Here is a 17,806-nt window from a genome sequence, read left to right as displayed (position 1 = left end):
TGCAGCCACTTTGGAAAACAGTCTGGCAGTTCCTCAAAGGGCTAAACAGAGTTCCCATGCGATCCAGCAATTTCACTCCTACATATATACCCAACAGAAAGGAAAACATGTCCACACAAAAACACACATGAGAGTTTATAGTGGCATTATTCATAACAGCTCCAAAGTGGAAGCAGCTCAAATGTCCATCAATTGGTGCGTGAATAAATAAAACATGGTCTATCCATACAGTGGATTATTATTTAGCCATAAAAAGGAATGAAGAACTGATACATGCTGTAATATGGATGAACCTTGAAAACATTATGCTGGATAAAAGAAGCCAGCCACAAGAGACCACATAGTGTGTGGTTCCATTTAGATGAAATGTCCAGAATAGGCAAATTCATAGAGACAGGAAGTAGAGCCAGTACCGTGGCTGCCTAGGGGTGGGGAGATGGGAGGAGTGGGGAGTGATGGCCAAGGGATATGAGCTTTCTTTTGGGGGTGATGAAAGTGTTCTAAAATTGATTGTAGTGATAGTTGCACAACTCTGGATATAATACAAGTTGGTAATTGTATACTTTAATGGACAAATAGTATGGTATGTGTGAGTTTGATCTCAATAAAGCGCTTTTAAAAATGGAGAATAATAATATCTGCCTTACAGGGTTGTGGGGAGGCTGAAAAGGAATAATGTATGCAACTCCCCCAGTGTGTAGCAATGTTCCAGAATTAGTAGCTAGGGTTATTAAAACCCCCTTTTAGACCAGCAGCAGTGAAGAAGCCTGTTTTCCTTTTTATTGCTAGTATCTATCGAGGAGCAAGGAGAACAATCTGATAGGATTTAATATAGAACTAGGGAGGATATATGGTATAGAACAGCAGTTTCTAACTCTGACTACTGATTAGAATTCCCCAGAAAGTCTTTCAAAAATATCGATCCTGATGCAGTTGGTCTGAGTGGGGCTGGCAGGTGTTCTAACCCGTAGCCATTAGCTGAAAACGCTGGTAATCCAGGTAAGAAACCAGCCCTGGTCTTTGAAGGAGCAAGGACATCTGTGTTCAGGTCAGAAGTCATACACAAGCAATGCACTTTATAGTTTGCAAACTTCTTTTGTAAACATCATCTCTGATCTGTTCCAACAACCCTATGAGGTGGTGTTATTAGTAGTATGACTTGTTAGGGAGCTGACGCTCAGAAGATTAAGTCACTTGCCAGGGTCTCATTTTTAAAGCATAATTTTATCTATTATTAAAAAAAGGCAAGATCCACACACATGCTCATACCTATTAGTTATCAGATCTAACACCCTGGAGAGCACTGCCAAGGTGACACCTGGTGCCAGGTTAATCTATTTTACGTAGACTTCAGAACAAAGCTCTTCCTGCTACTTCGCATTAACTGATGAGCATCCTGAGAGTGGAAAGCAAGCTGATGAGGCACTATCTATTATCTATCTATGTTTTTTTTTGAGATGGAGTCTCACTATCGCCCAGGCTGGAGTGCAGTGGTGTGATCTCGGCTCACTGCAACCTCTGCCTCTGGGGTTCAAGTGATTCTCCTGGCTCAGTCTCCTGAATAGCTGGGATTACAGGTGTGTGCCACCATGCCTGGCTAATTTTTGTATTTTTAGTAGAGACAGGGTTTTGCCATGTTGCCCAGGCTGGTCTCGAACTCCTGAGCTCAAAGTGAACCGCCTGCCTTGGCCTCCCAAAGTGCTGGGATTACAGGCGTGAGCCACTGTGCCTGGCTAGCTAGCTAGCTAGCTATCATCTACCTACCATCTGTAACTAACTACTAATCTGAAAGCACAAGAAAAACAAAAGACAGGAATAATTTGGATACGAGATTATCAGAAACCTGCAACTCTCCCAGATAACCTCTGAGTTAAAGGTTTTGCACCATCCAAAACACATCTTTTTGTTCTCATTGAATGACTATCATAAGGATATGATGCAATTGTAAGCCCTTAAGTAAAATATATACTTTCTTAACCTGTTGAGGATTTTGTGGTATCATTTGAACAAGATGTTTCTGTTGCTGAAACCAATGGATGCTACTTAAAGTGGAGTCAGCATCTGGGAGCTTGTTAGAAGTGCAGATTCTTGGGTCTTACCCTAAACATACTGAAGCACACTCTCTAAAGGGTGGGACCCAGAAATCCATGATGCAATAAGCCCTCCAGGGGATTCTGATGCTCTCTGCACATGTAGAGCATGTCTGCATGGTCACCCCTTCCAGCTCTGACTGGCCATGATTCTATCTGAGAATGGTTAAAGGATCTAAAACCACATTTTTCTCAACACCTATCTCAAGCTTCCTAGATGGATCCACCTGCCATTGGATACTCATTAATACTTATGGTTCCCCAAATCTGTGTAAGGCAGGGGTTGCTTTCTGAGTCAGCAAACACCTTAGCGTTTCCAAACCAGTTATTTCCATGTCTTGAGATGCTCAACGTTGCCACGTCCACACCCTAAGGGACTTCCCACTTAATTACGCTGCCAAGCTTGTCAATAGGCTGGTTCCTTCATTGTTTTAGAAGGAAGAATCAGAGAAGCTGTTCTCATGCCAAAGGAACCCTCATTTGCTGCCACTGACCCAGAGTTCTCAGCAGTTCTGGTCTGATAACTGAGGATCCACTCCGTAGCCCTGGCAATGGGGAGCTCTGTGTCCCACTCTATCTGCCTCAGTGTGGCAAAGCCCCTCCATACCTCCTCTCTGCACCTAAATTGCATCCATCTCCTTAAATAAATCACTCTTGGTTTAACCCCTCTTCCATCCTGCGGGCCAGATATCCCTGGCTGTGAACTATTTGGCCCTTTCACCTCTGTGGGGTTTATATTAGCTGGTGTTCAGTATTCTTGATGGGGAGGTTGCCTTTGCTGGGAGATTTGTCTGTTATCTGTGCCTTGTGCTTGAAAGAAATTGGATGAAATGCATGTTTTAGCCACACACCCTGCATACAGATTAAATGGAACTGCCTTGGTAGAGAATAATTAAGCCAAGGACCTTGTTTTTCACCTTCATGATGAAAGACAAATGACTTCCAAAGGCTTTAATAAGATGGCACTTGAAATGTTCTCCTACTTTGGCCAGCTCGGGACTTTCAGAACAGCCTTGTTCATAAATATTCTGTGCAACGACTGCATTTTCATTTAATTGTAGATAGAGTCATTTTGCAGGAGCTCTTGTCTCCATTTTTGACCCAGTGTAATCAAGGCATATTACACCATTTGTTGTTGTTAAAGAGTCAGTTTCAGCTGTATTATTAACTCTTTGAGAAGAAGACAAATTTTTCCCTGCCAGATGCATTCTGCTTCTCACCAGTCTTTTGGGGGTGGTGAGGGTCTTGTGGGGGCCACCATTTCTCTCCTTTTCTCATCTTTTGAAGTGACTGTCAATTGGACAAGAAAACAGATTGATTGCCTAGTGGGAAACTAGACCCCACTAAATCATAAATATGAAATGGGCCTGAAATAGACATATTTCAGCAAAAGACATCCTTCCCCGAATAGCTCTTCTCCAGCAAAAGGATTTCCTAGCAATCATCATCTCTTTTTCTCTTCAGTGTTAGGTTTTCTGTCTGTGCCAAGGTGATTTTTCCTGTGTCTCTTGGATTCTTTCTCACTTTTGTAATAACAGTGTTTGCTCTTTCCTTAGCAAAACCGGCTGTAAATGGGTGTCACCCTGCCTAGCTGGCTTTCTCAGGCTTTGTTCCAAACACAATGCTGTCTTTTCTTAGCTGTGGAAATGGGGCTGTTCTCCACTGGTTTTTGAGAGAATGGGCTTTTCCTATTCTCTTCATATAAACCGGCCTCACACCTCGGCGGCCTATTGTTTTTGGGGTTCTCTTAATGCAGAAGAAGGTTTTTACTATGGACAAGGGGAGTTGGGAGGGCCCTGGTCAGAGACATGCTGCATCTTGCTGAGATATGAGGAGACCAAGGAGTCAGTTTGGAAGGATCCACCTGTGGGCTCTGATGCTCCACAAAGATTGTAGGGTGTCAGGCTTTCAGTTCATACAGAAGGTGTCCCCTGCCTCTTCCCAGAAAGCAGTAGCCTTCCAGTTGGTCCTGTCACTGTCCGACCCAGGACCTGGGCACACTCATTACCCTTCTCTGACCTTGAGTTCCTGGCCTGAGGATGCAGCCAGGATCTAGGGTCTCTGGGTCTTCTCAGTTGCAGAATCTAAGGCTGGAGCTTAGTTTGCAGCCCTGCTTCCCACACCGTTTCCTGCACATGCTGTGCACACGGAGCAATGGCTTATCCACCCGTGCTCCCAGCCATGGGAGCCGAGTGACTCATCTTGGCAGGTGGAGCCATTGCCTCTGCCAGCTCTTGTTCAGAGCCTTTACCTGGTGGTTGGCTGAGCTGATTTGAGTGAGCACAGCGTCCAGTGTGTGGGTTTGTTCACAGGTAAATGTGCTTGATTACATCCTGGTGTTGGGGGCAGCTGAAGTGAAGTGGAAAGAACCCTGGACTTGGAGTCAAGAGTGTCTGGGTTCTTGCCCAAGTCACCAGCTCTGCGGATCAGGCCTCCCTTCCTCCCTAACCATGCAAGGTGCTGAGCACACAAAAAGTCAACAAGATGCAGACTTTGCCCTCGTGGAACTCCCAGTTTAATGGAGGAGTCAGAAACTGAGAATAGAATATAATACAGTAGGGGCCAGGATACACTCAGAGCAGAGGGACACCTCCTCAGCCTACAGGGCATTAAAATCAGGGAGGGCTTCCTGTGGGAGGTGATGCTCCAGCTGCATGTACAGGAGACATGAGAAGTAAGCTAAGGGGACAGCAGGGCAAAGGCATGCAAGCCAGGGAAGTGTATGGTATATAGCACCTCAGTGTTTCAGGAGCATAGAGCGGAACCCTGGGATCAACAGGTGGTAAGACCACAGCAGGTGGGGCCAAGTCCCAGCAACCTCATTTGACACAGGAGCTTGGGCCTCATCCAGAGGGTAAGGTGGACGGTAACTGGGCCAGATTTGCATTTTAGAAAGATCCTTCCGATGGCTGGGTTGGAGGATGGTTGTGCAGGATCTGGAGGCCTCCTGGGGGGCTGGGGCAGTAGTCAAGGAGAGACAGTGGGCCTGGAAAGTGACAGTGGGGGTGGATGGGGGGAGCAAATCTGACGAAGATTTAAAATCTAGAATTGGATGGCTGGTGTGATCAAAATTGGAGATAACAAGAGGGACGGGGGTGTGGGGAGGCAGGTAGTGAGCCCTCAGGGACATCCACATTGAGCGTCTGGCCCAGCTGGCACTTGGATTTTTGGGTCTACAAATCCAGATTTGGTTGGCATTAGTGTATGGGTGGTAGCTGAAACCACGTGAGTAGATGAAAACGGAGATCCACAGGGCGTGCATATCGAGTGAGGAGAGTAGCAGGCCAAGGATGGGACCTGGAAAACAGCCTGGAAGGGATGGGAAATAGCAGGAGACTGGAAAGGCAAGGCCAGAGGATGGGCAGGTACAGGGGAGCGGGTCCAGGGCATGGAAAATTCAGGAAAAAGGAATGATGCACAGTCAGGCAGAGCCTCCCAGGAGGATGGACTGAGCAGTGTCCTCTGGGCTGGTCTGTGAAGACCCAATCCCTGTCTTGAAGAGCAAGCCGTTTCCTTCTCTGGGACTCAGTTTCCTCATCTGTAAAATCTAGGCATTAGCCTTGGTGCTTCCAAGAGCCCCTGGCACTAAGAGTCTGTAAAAGCAGAAACTTCTTTTTTCTTTTTCTCGAGACAGAGTCTTGCTGTGTTGCCCGGGCTGGAGTGCAGTGGCACAATCATGGCTCACTGCGGTCTTAACATCCTGGGCTCAAGCAATCCTCCAGCCTCAGCCTCCTGAGTGGGGACTACTGGTGTACACCACTGTGCCCAGCTAAGAAACTTCTTATAAGAAGTTAGGGGGCACCCTTCGTACATCCCGCCCCTTCTCCCCTCAGTCAGGCCCACGCTGCCCTTGAAGGCTGGATGAATGAAAACCCACAGAAGTCAGAGCTGGAAAGGACTTTGCGGAGATTTTAGTCCAGCCCACCGTGTGGAAGGTAGCCTGACGGAATGGAGTCAATCCCTGTCTTTTCCCAGCTTGGCAGCCTCGGGCAGACACTCCACCTCGCTGAGCCTCAGTTTTCTCACTTTTAAAATAAGGCCCCTGAGACCCACCTTGTAGATGTGTTTGAAGGTTAGTGAGAAATGGGAGCTACTTGTGCTTATTAAAGATGAGCCCCAGGACCTGAGAGGTGACCTGATTGACTCGAGGTCACAGAGTAGGACACTGTGGTGACCAGAGCCCAGGCTTCTGAGGACAAGCCCGCTGGGGTCATCTGACTGCCAGAGGTCATAAATCAGTAGCCATGGGCCAGTGCAGCCCACAGATGTGTTTTGTTTGGCTCATGCGGTGTTCCTTTCAAAATGGAATTTGTTGCTGACATTCAAAATTGGGAGATTTTACTTTAAAAATTTACATTTTCTTGAAAACTTGGAAGAATTAGCAGCACTGAGCCTGCATCCCACTGGGGCTAGTGTCCCCTCCCGTGGCAGGAGTGGTGGGCACAGCCCCATCCAGCCCTCCTCCCTCACTAATGGTGAGTTACTTGCTTGACCCCTGAGGTGATGTGAGTCTGCAACCCCAGCCTTAGACTGATCATTTGTCTTGAATTTTCTCCTAAAGCCCTGCCCGCTGTTCACTGAAACAGCTCAATATTTCACAGCTGAGGCCCAGACCTTGGCCACTGAGTAAGAAGGCCTGGCAAGAGACGACGGGAGAGACAGGAGGGCAGAGAGTTTCCAACAGCTCAGCCCCATGGGGGATGCTGGGAGGGCCTGGCCCCTGCAGGCTGCCGGGGGTCAGCAAGGGAGTTGGCTGAGGGCCCCTGGGGTTTCCTCATTCCTCCCTCCTGGAGTGGGAGGAGGCTATGGGCCTAGCCGGCTGGGCAGGCTGAGGTCTTGTCCCTGAACTGCCCTACTTTGTTGATGGGGGGTGGGGGAGTGGGGAGGGACTGCAGCCCCTGGCTCAGTGCAGCCCTGTTTATGTGGGGGAATGTCTGGTATGTTTGGTATTTGGGTGTTTACTTCCCAGGGTGCTCATGGGTCCCTGGTGTTGAAATGTGGCTCCTCCATGCAGGGGGGGCCCTGGTGGGCCTGGCTGGCTGTGCGAGGCCCGAGGCTAGATTTGGAGGCTGCGGGGCTGTTACTCCAGGCCTGCTCACTGACAACTCAGCACGCCCTGAGCCCCCAGCCTGCTCCTCCCTCTCCGCAGTACTCCTTTCTGTGCCGCATTCTGCCCGGAGGCAGGCCAGTGTGCCACTGCTGCAATAGCACCACCTCCGCCTTGCCTGGGAAGGAAGGCAGGGAAGCTGGCATCATGGAACTCTTCCTGTGCTCCCGGCTCTGGCCTGGAACTCAGTCCTCATTACTACCATGTGCGGCAGGGCTCAGTACCTTCCTGTACAAGTGAGGAATGGAGGCTCAGAGAGGCTAAGTAACTTGACCAGGAGCACACAGCTGGTCTACAGCAGAGCTTCTGGAGGAATTCAGGTCTTAAAGACCACCCCTCAACCCCACCAACCAAAGCTCACACTGTCAACTCTGATGCCACAAGTCTCAGATTAGCCTGGTTTTGTCTGCCCAGGCAACAATTCTTAGTATAAGACGGAACCCTCAGACTTGGGCTACTCTGGTTAGTGCTAGGGTTTTTTGGTTTTTCTTTTTTCTCTATTTTCGCTTATCACTTCCTTTTATTTCTTTGTCCGTGTGAGAGTTTCTGTATTTTCAGTGCCTTGGATTGAGAATGTGTAATTTCTCTTTCTCATTCTGTCTCTCTGTGGGTCCTGCAAACTATGTTTTTGATAACGCTTATGAAAAGTCAGAATTCAAAATCACATCTGGGCTGCTGTTTGTCACGGTGGAAATGCCGCGCCACCTGCAGACGGGGCCTGAGAAACACGGAAATGGGTGAGGGTTAGGCCCGAGAGGAGCTGGTGACGTCCCCTCCTTTAAGCCCCTTCCTTTAAACCATGGAGCTTGAATGTCACACCTTCATGTAAATTGTGCAATAACGTTTTTTAAAACATGTCTAACTCTAAAGGCAGTGATCACGCTCAGACCACCCACCCCTTGAAGAGCAGAACGTGCTCGGGCCCTGGAGCCCAAAGACCTGGATACGAATCCTGCGCTGTCACTGAGCATCTTTGCAGCCTTGATATTCTTAGTTTCCTCATCTGCAAAAGTGGAGAAGCTGATAGAGCTGTGCTGGGTGACGTACTGAGATGGCAAATTAAATGTAGTTAATTTAGTTAATAAACACCCATTCTGTGCCATGCTCAGCTCTGGTGGCTGAGTGACAGTGGTGAAGGTGATGATAGACAGATATTTATATAGATTAACTATGAATAGATTAAGGTTCTCATGGGAAACTGACAACGGGCAGGCAAACATGCATGTGAAAAAGGTAAGTGCTGTTAGTGAACGCACCTTGAAGGAAATACACAGGGAGATGGTAACAGGACAGGGCTTTTAGTTTGGGGTGGTCAGTAAAGACGTCAAGAAGGCACAGCAGAAGGAGCAGCAAGTACAAACCCGGGGGACAGGGAAGAACTTGTTGTTTTGAGGGAGAGGAAGGAGGCCTGTTGTTGGAGTTGAGGGGTGGAGGAGGGCGATGTAGTGGAAGGTCAGAGAGGCAGGAGGGGCCAGGTTTTCTCGGTTCTGTGGGCCACATGTGGTGGAAGCTGTTGGAGGGTTGCAAGCAGAGGAGCTGACTTGTGTTTTAGCCAAAGGAGAGCGCTTACGAGCCACTGCCATTGTCCAGTGCAGAGGCGACCAGGGCTTGGACCAGGCTGGAGGCAGCAGGGATGGAGAATGTGGTGGACACCTTAGAGATGTGTTTTGCAGGTGGAATCATTACAACCTGCTAAATGGACTGTGTGAGTCCTTAATCGGCTCCAGGGCAAACTTCTCTGGGCACACAAATCTGCGTGCGCATGTACTGCGTGCAGATCCTGATTCAGTAGGTCTGGGTGGCCTTCAAGACTGCATTGCTAACAAGTGCTTGGGTGAGGCTGATTGTGCTGTCGGCCAACCACACTCCACAGTGCCTGACTCCTGGCAAACGTCCAGGAAGTGCTCACTGTGGGGAGGACCACGAGCCCTATAGGAATCTCTCAACTGTTGCTGTCATTGACTCCTGCCTTCAGGCCCTGACTGGGGCCAGGACTGGGGGTGGACTTATGTAAATCACAGAGATAGATTCATACACGAGATGGTCTTGTTTGCCCATCAGATCCATTCCCGTTTTACCCTGCTCTGTGCCCCAGGTGGCCCATCTCAATGGACCACATGACCCAGGAGTCCTTCCACTCTGGCTTCTGGTTGAACTTGGTCATTAGGAGGCACCAGCTTTGGAAAAGAATTTGGGATATTCATTCCCCTGATCCCTCCCTGCTGGGCACCTGTTGGGCAGTGGCTGTGTTCCTCTACCAAAGAGCACAGCTCCTGTCTGGTGAACCTCTGTCATGGCTAAGTGACAGCTCTCCCTGGGTTCCAATCATCACTCCTGACCCTAGCCCCTTCAGGCTGGAGGTGTTCGTGACTCCACTGCTGCTGGTCCCAGGTTCCCTAAGCTCTGTCCACCCCCTGTAAGTAGTTCCCTCATTAATTTCCTTCAAATAAACCCCTGTTTCCTGCTGAGAGCCCTTAGTCCAGGGGCTTTGGTACCGACCGAGGTGACCCACCTCTGCCTTTTATTGGCTGCTGCTTAAGGGCCCTTCTGCATCCAGGCTCTGCTGCTTTCTCAGCAGTTTCAGGAACATCGCTAAGGGTGGGATTTCGCCCCTGATCACTGGGGACCATCTTCAGCTTCTCCATTAGCCCCTGCCATCACCTGACCTCCAATCTAGAAGCTTGGTGTCCCAGGCATCTTTCAGTGGCATGTGGCAGAAACCTTCTCAAACTCCCTTCAAGCCAAGGGAGGAATTTTCAGGATAGATTCATAGTCCCAATGACAAGGAGCATAGTCAGTCCTCACCAGGGTGGCATCAAGAGGACCAAGACAGCGTCTTTCTCTGTGTGTCTTCTGTCGACTGTTCCTCTGTCTGTGCCATTGGCTTCTGTCCACATCTCTGCATGTTTCTCTCCCTGTGGCGCTGCCTCTGTGTCTCTCTCTCCCCTTCTTCATCTCCGTGTTCTGTGTGTTTCTTTGTCCCACTGTCTCTGTGTCTGTCTGCCTGTTTGTCGGGAGCGCTCTGTCTCAGGGCCTGGTGAGGTGAGCAAGCCTGGGTGAGGTACCTGGAGGCATGGCATGTAGGGAGGTGCTCCCTTTTTGGTGCTGACCCTGCACTTGCTTAAATGTGTGCCTTGGGCACCCCGCCTGCTTCCCCCGCTCCAGGCCCGGCTTTTCTCTCCATCCCCATTTCCCTCTCTTTGCCTGTTTCTTTGTCTCCCTGACCTCCTCTTGGAGCTGAGTGGTTGTTTCTCTCTTGGCACGTGGTCTCTGGTCTCTGCTCACCCTAAACTTCACAGCCCAATCTTCCTGCCACCCTGTGCCTGGGGCTGAAGTTGGTTGCCTGGCCCTGCATGGCCCCTCAGTCCAGCACTCAGGATCTCCCAGTCCAATTTAAAATTCCAGGAGAGTGAGTACAGCTCGGCTCAGCCGTTCATGCCTCGTCCAGTCAGCTGTGGCAGGCGCTTGAGAACAGGCTGTCTGAGGAGGTGTCTGAGGAGGTGTCGTCGCTGCTCCGCACGAGGGCCCTCTTGGTCCTGAGTCCCCAAGTCTCTCCATCCAATGTGAAGTGTGGCACAGCAGCACCCCTCACTGCCAGGACCCGGATGGCCTTGCCCTTGGGCCTCCCTGGGAAACTGCAGGAAAACAGAGCCAACACTAAGTTTGAGAACAGGGAAAAGCATGCTCCCCTCCCACCCTCAGCCCGCATCTCATGGTTCTTTAAATGTATTGAACGTCAAGCTGCCTCCTCTTCAAACATCCTGGTTCTTCCAGCTGTATCTGCGGAAACAAATCATTATCACCCAGTTTGGGGTTCTGGTTTCAGATGTCAGAGCCGCGTGTGGTACAAATATTCTCTGCCGTCTTTCTCCCACACATGGGCAAATGCTTTAGAGAATTCAAGAAGCACCAGGAAGGAGGAGGCAGCAGCCCTGACTCTGGGGATGAAGGAGCCCCGAGAAGGGCTGGGGAGAGTCTCCAAGTGGTCCCTGTCTAGGGGGTGCAGATGGCACAGGCCTTGCTAGCTGTGGGGCATGAAGGCAAAGGGGCTCTGCCAAATGCCTATCTTGTTTCTGGTAGGGCCTTAACAGCTGTCTTCTACATCTCTAGGCAGCTCTTAAATAGCAGCGCGAGGATTTAGGGGTGATGCAGCACAGTTTCAATGGGGAAGGTGTGAGGATGGGGCTTTGGGATCACACCTTGCCTCACTGGGAGATACCAGCCAAGGTTGGGGGCATGGGTGCAGGAAAGGCCCGGGGCTAGGCTTGGAAGCTGGTGGTGGCTGTGGAACTGGGGGCTCTAGGCCTCAGCACACACCCTAAATTTTTTCCTGGCCTGCTTAGGGCTCATGCAGACTTGCCATAGCCATCAGGGGCCTGTGCCCCCAACTCTAAACTCTACCTTCAGCCAGTGTGCTTCTAGGGAAGGCAGGCCCCAGTCTCCAAGCTTTGCTGGCCTACTACAAACAGAGAGAAGAGGCCACCCCGGCAGAGAAAGCTCCCATGAGCGCTGGGGAAAAGGCCATGCAGATGCAAACACGGGTGATAAGTCACTTTGTAATGAAAGGATCCAAGCCTGTGGCATCTCTCTCTGGAATCCTGAATTCCATTCATTCATCTGAGTGACATTTGTTGAGCCCCTCCCGAGTGCCACGCGCTGTACCAGGTGCCGGGAATGCTCAGGTCCGGTTCTCCAGGCTAGCAGGGAAAACAGGCACCCACACAAGCCGATGTTTGTGGTAGGATGCGATGGAGACTCCTACAGTGCTGTAGCAGCACCAAAAAAGCAGCAGATTCTTTGTCTTCCTTAACTTTTAGGTTCAGGGGTACATGTGCAGATTTGTTACATAGGTAAATTCGTGTCACGAGGGTTTGTTGTACAGATTATTTCATCACCCAGGTTCTAAGCCTAGTAGCCAATAATTATTTTTTCTGATCCTCTCCCTCCTCCCACCCTCCACCCTCAAGTAGGCCCCAGTGTGTGTTGTTCCCCTCTGTGTGTCCATGTGTTCTCATCATTTAGCTCCCACTTATCAGTGAGAACATGCACTATTTGGTTTTCTGTTCCTGTGGTAGTTTGCTAGGGATAATAACCTGAGCTCCATCTATGTTTCTGCAAAGGGCATGATCCTGTTCCTTTTTATGGCTGCATAATATTCCATTGTGTAATATGTACCACATTTGCTTCATCCAGTCTATCACTGAGCATTCAGGTTGATTCCATGTCTTTGCTATTGTGAATAGTGCTGCAATGAACATAAGCATGCATGTGTCTTTATGGTAGAACGATTTGTATTCCTTTGGGTATATACTCAGGAATGGGATTGCTGGATTGAATGGTATTTCTGTTTTTAGCTAAAAGCAGCTGATTCTATCTGGGGAGTCAAAGGACCCTTCCCGGAGGAGGTGATGTTTACTCTCGAGGTTGAGTAAGAGTTTGCCAAGTGGGAAAGGAAGGGTATCTCACTCAAGGCTGAGAGGGCCTCGCTAGCTTGGAGAAGGGTGAGACATTTGGACTACAGGGTGATGCAGGAGGGGATGAATGTGGCTGGAGAGGGGAGGAGGAGCGGTCCCTGACCTGGGCCTCAGCCTGGCCCAGTTGATCTCTTAAACTTTCTTCCAGCTCTGAATCTCTTTGCATTGCTGCTAAAGCAGCTTCCGTCTGCTTCTGACTTTCTGTGGAATAAGGCCCTGTGCAGGGTGGGGGTAGGGAGTGAAGCCTTGGAGGACAGAGGTTGGTTGCTCAGGGGAGGACCAAGGCCCTGCAGTACCCAGGCTGCACACATCACCTTGGCAGTTTGTGGGCAAACCCTCCTGGCCGAAGGGAGATTGCACCGCCAGCCACTTCCTCCAGTTCCTTCCCTCTGCCTGTCGTCACGGTTACCTTGGCCTTGTTGGGGGTGAGGTTAAGGTTGGGCGGAATCAATTTCAGCCAGGTTTCTATTTTCCCAGATGCAGGTCAGCCAGAGGAGCTGTCACTTCTGGTTCAGTTTCAAAGAAGGCCAAGGGACTGGGAGGTGCTTGGGTGTGGCGGTGTTGACGAGGTGCCTCTGCAGCTGACTCCCAGGTGGGGTGGGAGTGGGGCAGGGAGAAGCTCAGAGGTGGTGAGGAGGCAGAAAGGGGGCTGCCCTGCCAAGGCCTGTGCTGATGGCCATGGTGCTGGTCTCGGGCCCAGGCCCTCTGTCCTGAGCCCCCAGAGCATGCTGGGAGTGTGCAGAGAGAGGCTGTTTATTTTCCTGGCCTATAGCCCTTTGGGCTGAGACCTTGTTCCAGGCCTTGGGCTGCCAGAGTCACCCCCCGCACCCTCCTCCCTGGCTGGAGAAGTGAGAGAGTTGGCAAGCCCAGGACAATCCAACGGCTTCTCTAATGGCCTATGACTCTGGTCTGTCCCCAGGCCAGCTGGTTCTGGGTGTCCTTCAGATTTTCCTGGTAGATTACCTACCAGGTAGGTAGGCAAGAGGCAGCAAGAGGTGCCACATCAAAGTGCTCCTGATGGACTGGGGCTGTAAGGGCTGGTGGTCAGGAGCAGGATGCTTGAAACCAGAGAAATCTGAGTTTGAATCCTGACTCTGCTATTTTGTACTTGTATGGCCTTGGGCAAATTGAACTATTGAGCCTCAGTCTCACCATCTGTAAAATGGTACAGTAATAGTAACTTCCTCATAAGACTTTGATGGTGAGGATTAAATGACATGTGTTTAAAGCATTTAGCAAAGTAGGCAACAAATGGCACCTCTTGTTATTATTATTAATGGAACAATAACAACAGCAACTTTGATTCGAAGTCTGTGCTAGTGGACAGTGAGTCTCCTTCTCCCCATTCCAGGGATCCTATTTCATGCATGGTGAATTTCTTAACATGTTCTGAGGGAGAAGCAATCCCGGAGTCTCAGGAGGCCCCTTGCTTGTGCCCCAGGGTCCTTCAGCTCTCCCACAGGTGGGCATCCTGGGGGAAAGGATTAAAGCCAGATAAGGAGGCTGGGGAGACTGTTAGTGACAAGAGGAAATGGATCCCAGCATTTGGAAGGACCAAGAAAGGAATGTTGGGTATGGAAGAGCAGGGAAGATCTTAAATCCCAACAGAAGGTAAGAGGAGAGGACAAAGATAGTCAAGGAGGTGGGAAGGTGGCAGTGGAATGTGGAACCTGTGTCCATGCCCAAGGCGTTTTTAAAGGAAGTGCCTGGGAACCAGTGGCCTGGAAAATTGTACCCAGAGGGCTTGGGCTGGGCAAAAGAAAAGGCCGTCACCGCCCGTTGGGTGCCACCTCTGTGTGCGTAGATTTGCCAGGCTCCTGGCCTCCTGAACTCCTCATCTGGCTTTAATCCTTTTCTCTGCTTTTGCATATTCTTCCCCCAGAATGCCCACCTGTGGGAGAGCTGAGGGACCCTGGGGGCAGAAGTGAGGGACCTCCTGAGTCTCTGGGCTTGCTTCTCCCTCAGGACATCTGAACCCAGATATCTGTCTTAGTCCAGTTTGTGTTGCTATCACAGAATACCACTGAGTAATTTATAAAGAAAAGAAATTTATTTCTCACAGTTCTGGAGGTTGTGAAGTCCAATATCAAGGTACTGGTGTCTTGTGAGGGCCTTCTTGCTGCATCATCCTAGGGCAGAAGGTGGGAAAGCAAGAGAGTACAAGAGACAAGAAAGGGCCAAATTTCGTTTTATAACAAATCTCCTTTTCTAATAACGACATTAATCCATTCATTAATTTTGTTACTAACCACCTCTTAAAGGTGTCACCTCTCAACACTGTTGCATTGCGGATTAAGTTTCTAACACTTGAAGTTTGGGAGACACATTCGAACCATAGCAGAATCCTTGCCTTTTTGGGCTACTGACTCCTCCCCGGGATGCTCTGAGAGGATCCTTGGACTGGCTCGGAGGTATTTCCAACTCTCCAGGCAGCGGGCTGGCAGAAGTGATCACTTGTTCACTGCTGAGATGTGGGTTAGAAAGGCGAAGTTGTCCCTCTGTCTGTGTGTCAGGAGAGAAACTGTACTCCAAGCCTGCCTCAATGTCTAATCAGTGGCTCTGTGCCCTCACAGCTAGATGAGGAAGAGGAGCGAAGGAAAAGGCGCCGGGAGAAGAACAAAGTCGCAGCAGCCCGATGCCGGAACAAGAAGAAGGAGCGCACGGAGTTTCTGCAGCGGGTGAGCTGACCTGGTGGGTGGGGAGGCCTGCCATTCCTTGGAGTGAGCTTGTGTACTCTGGACCAGGAGAGGCCATCAGATGTCTCTGTAGTCAATGAGGATCTGCTGGCAGCTGCCAAAGCAGCCTTGGCCCCTCTGCTCTTTCCTACCTCCTGTTTCCTCTGCAATCTCTGAACCAAGACAACCAAGGGCAGCCTTCAGCAGTTCCTGCCCACACAACCCCTGGAAGCCCAAGAAGGAAGGAGGAGCCAAGTTCCCCTCCACTGAGATTAGAACCTTGGTGCTGATTGACCCAGATGGCCCAGGACTGCCACTATCTATTTTGGTTCCCTGGTGGCTACCAAAGTTGTCTAGGGTGGGTGCCAATGAAGCTAGGTAGTAACATCCTGCATGTGGGCACTGGACACAGCCTCTGGTCTGGCTACTTTTGCACAGAGAAAAGCTCCTTCCCTTAGCTGCAGGTGTCTTATCCAGCCCTGCATGCCATCTGGCCAGCCCCTCAGCTCCACTGAAGGTGATCTCCAAGCTCTTTGCTGCTGCCCCTGGGAATAAGAGGTCAGCTCTGCATGCAGAGGTCAGCCAGGGGTTGCTTTTCCTCCTGGCCCTACCTGCCCTTTCATTTGGAATGTGCCAAGCAGGATGTTTGTTCTTTTTCTCCCAAGTCCTGCCTCTTAGAGCTTCCCTGCATCTCAGAAATGGTGGCTGGCAGTGAGGGAACATGACCAGAAAGCTAATCAGTCCAGGCCAGGAGTCTCTGGTCTTTCCACCCCTAATCATTGGTTCATTGCTGAATAATAATAACGATAATGTATAATAACAACATAATGGGGCAGGTCCTATTCTGTAAGTACACAGTAACTAACAATAGTTGCCACTATTTGTAAAGTTGGGTGCTGTGCTGAATGCTGTATGTACATTATCTCATTTTATTGGGATAATAACCATATGAAGTGGGTACCTTCATTAGTCTCTTTCTACAGATAAGGAAACTAAGGAAGTGTGGGGCTAAGTAATTTGCCCACATGTCTGCTATGTTGGCATTCATTCATTCGTTTGCTCTTTTGTTCATTAATTGATTCAACAGGCATTTTTAAGCATTTACTAAATGTGCATCCCTGTGTTGGGTACACTGGGGGCACGCAGGAAGGAGCAGACACGGTCCTCCTGTGGGAACTGGAGAGACAAGGCTAGATTGGCCTGGTGTTCTTGGACTCTGGAGGGTCTTTGGGCATCTTTGCATACTTGCAACAAGCAGAGAGCTATTCTGTGGTCATTGGTGTAGACAGCATGGGGCCGTGTGTCTACCTCCAGGCTGTGAGTGTCCAGGGCAGGGAACGGTTATCGTAGATGGGCGTTAGACTCCTGGATCTGGGAGCCCGTTGGAAGAGATGGTGCTACAACATTGGGCTGGGAATCTTCAGGAAGTTTCTAAGACACGAGCCTTCCAGATGGATGAAGTGCCACATACCTCATTTCCAGCACCGAGTGCCTGCCATGAGCAGAGCTGGATGAGAAACAGCAGGGACTAGAGAAGCTTCACGTGAGATCCCTGCCTTCAAGAGCTTGTCAGCCAGTTACCAGGCAAGATACGCCCTAGCGGATAGCATGTTAGTGACACACCAGTGCAATAAAGAGTTGATGCCCAATGAATGGCACTGCCCATCACATTCCAGGAACACTAGCTGAGCACCTACTGTGTGCCAGGCATTTCCCGTGTTTTATTTAATCCTTATAACATTCCAGTGAGATAATGTTATTTATCTCCATTTTAGAGACTGACCTGTAGCTCAGAGAGGTCAAGTTACTTCGCCAAGGTCACACTGCTAGTGAGTGGTGGGCTTGGATGTATTCATCCCTTGCTGATCCACCCGTCCATTTAGTAGGTGTTTAGTGAGTGCCTGGGGCACAGAGGGCAGGCAGGCGGTGTCGGCAGTGGGATGGGAGGCAGGAAACAAGGAAAGTGACGTGTGCCGAGCATTATGTCGGGCAAGCCTAGCGAGCTATGAGAACACACAGCAGGGGCCCTGTCCTGGTCTAGGCTAAGGAAAGGCTGCTTCAATTCAGACATAAAAGAGTAGTAGGAGCAGTGAGATGGAGGCCCTAGGGGGTTATGAGGAATGCAAGGGTTCAAGCAAAGGCAAAAGGTGCTGTTTAAGGATGTGTTTTAAGGCATTGAAAAGGATACCAGCTGGAGTTTAGAGTACCAAGTGGTGGGGTGGAGAGGCAGGCAGGGCCCAGATTCCTCGTAATAGGGTGACGCTAGATGCTGGGTTGCCTGAGACATGCCCAGTCTGTGCCTGTTGTCCTGGCCTAATGATTAGTAGCCTCTTCCTTCACTTTCACAAGTGCTGCGCTAGGATGATGAATTATATGATCATGGCGAGCCACTGAAGGGCTGCAGGAGGGGAGACGCACACCTTCAAAAGATCCCTCTGGTGGCAATGTGGGGCACAGACT

At 50.0% G+C, this 17,806-nt stretch overlaps 1 protein-coding gene across 6 annotated transcripts in view; it reads left to right on the top strand.

Annotated features, from left to right (window-relative positions):
* Positions 1-17,806, top strand: part of JDP2 (Jun dimerization protein 2) — a 45,628-nt gene that overhangs the window by 19,148 nt on the left and 8,674 nt on the right. For all 6 annotated transcript variants that reach the window (XM_032179876.2, XM_032179880.2, XM_032179875.2 and 3 more), the window contains exon 3: positions 15,245-15,349. In XM_032179876.2, coding sequence (XP_032035767.1) covers positions 15,245-15,349 — 105 coding nt within the window. The remainder of the gene's footprint in view (positions 1-15,244; positions 15,350-17,806) is intronic.

Source organism: Hylobates moloch, unplaced genomic scaffold (assembly GCF_009828535.3).
Source record: "Hylobates moloch isolate HMO894 unplaced genomic scaffold, HMol_V3 SCAFFOLD_16, whole genome shotgun sequence".
Taxonomy (NCBI): Eukaryota; Metazoa; Chordata; class Mammalia; order Primates; family Hylobatidae; genus Hylobates; species Hylobates moloch.
The sequence above is the reverse complement of the archived record's forward strand: the minus strand, read 5'-3'. Positions and strand labels throughout refer to the sequence as shown.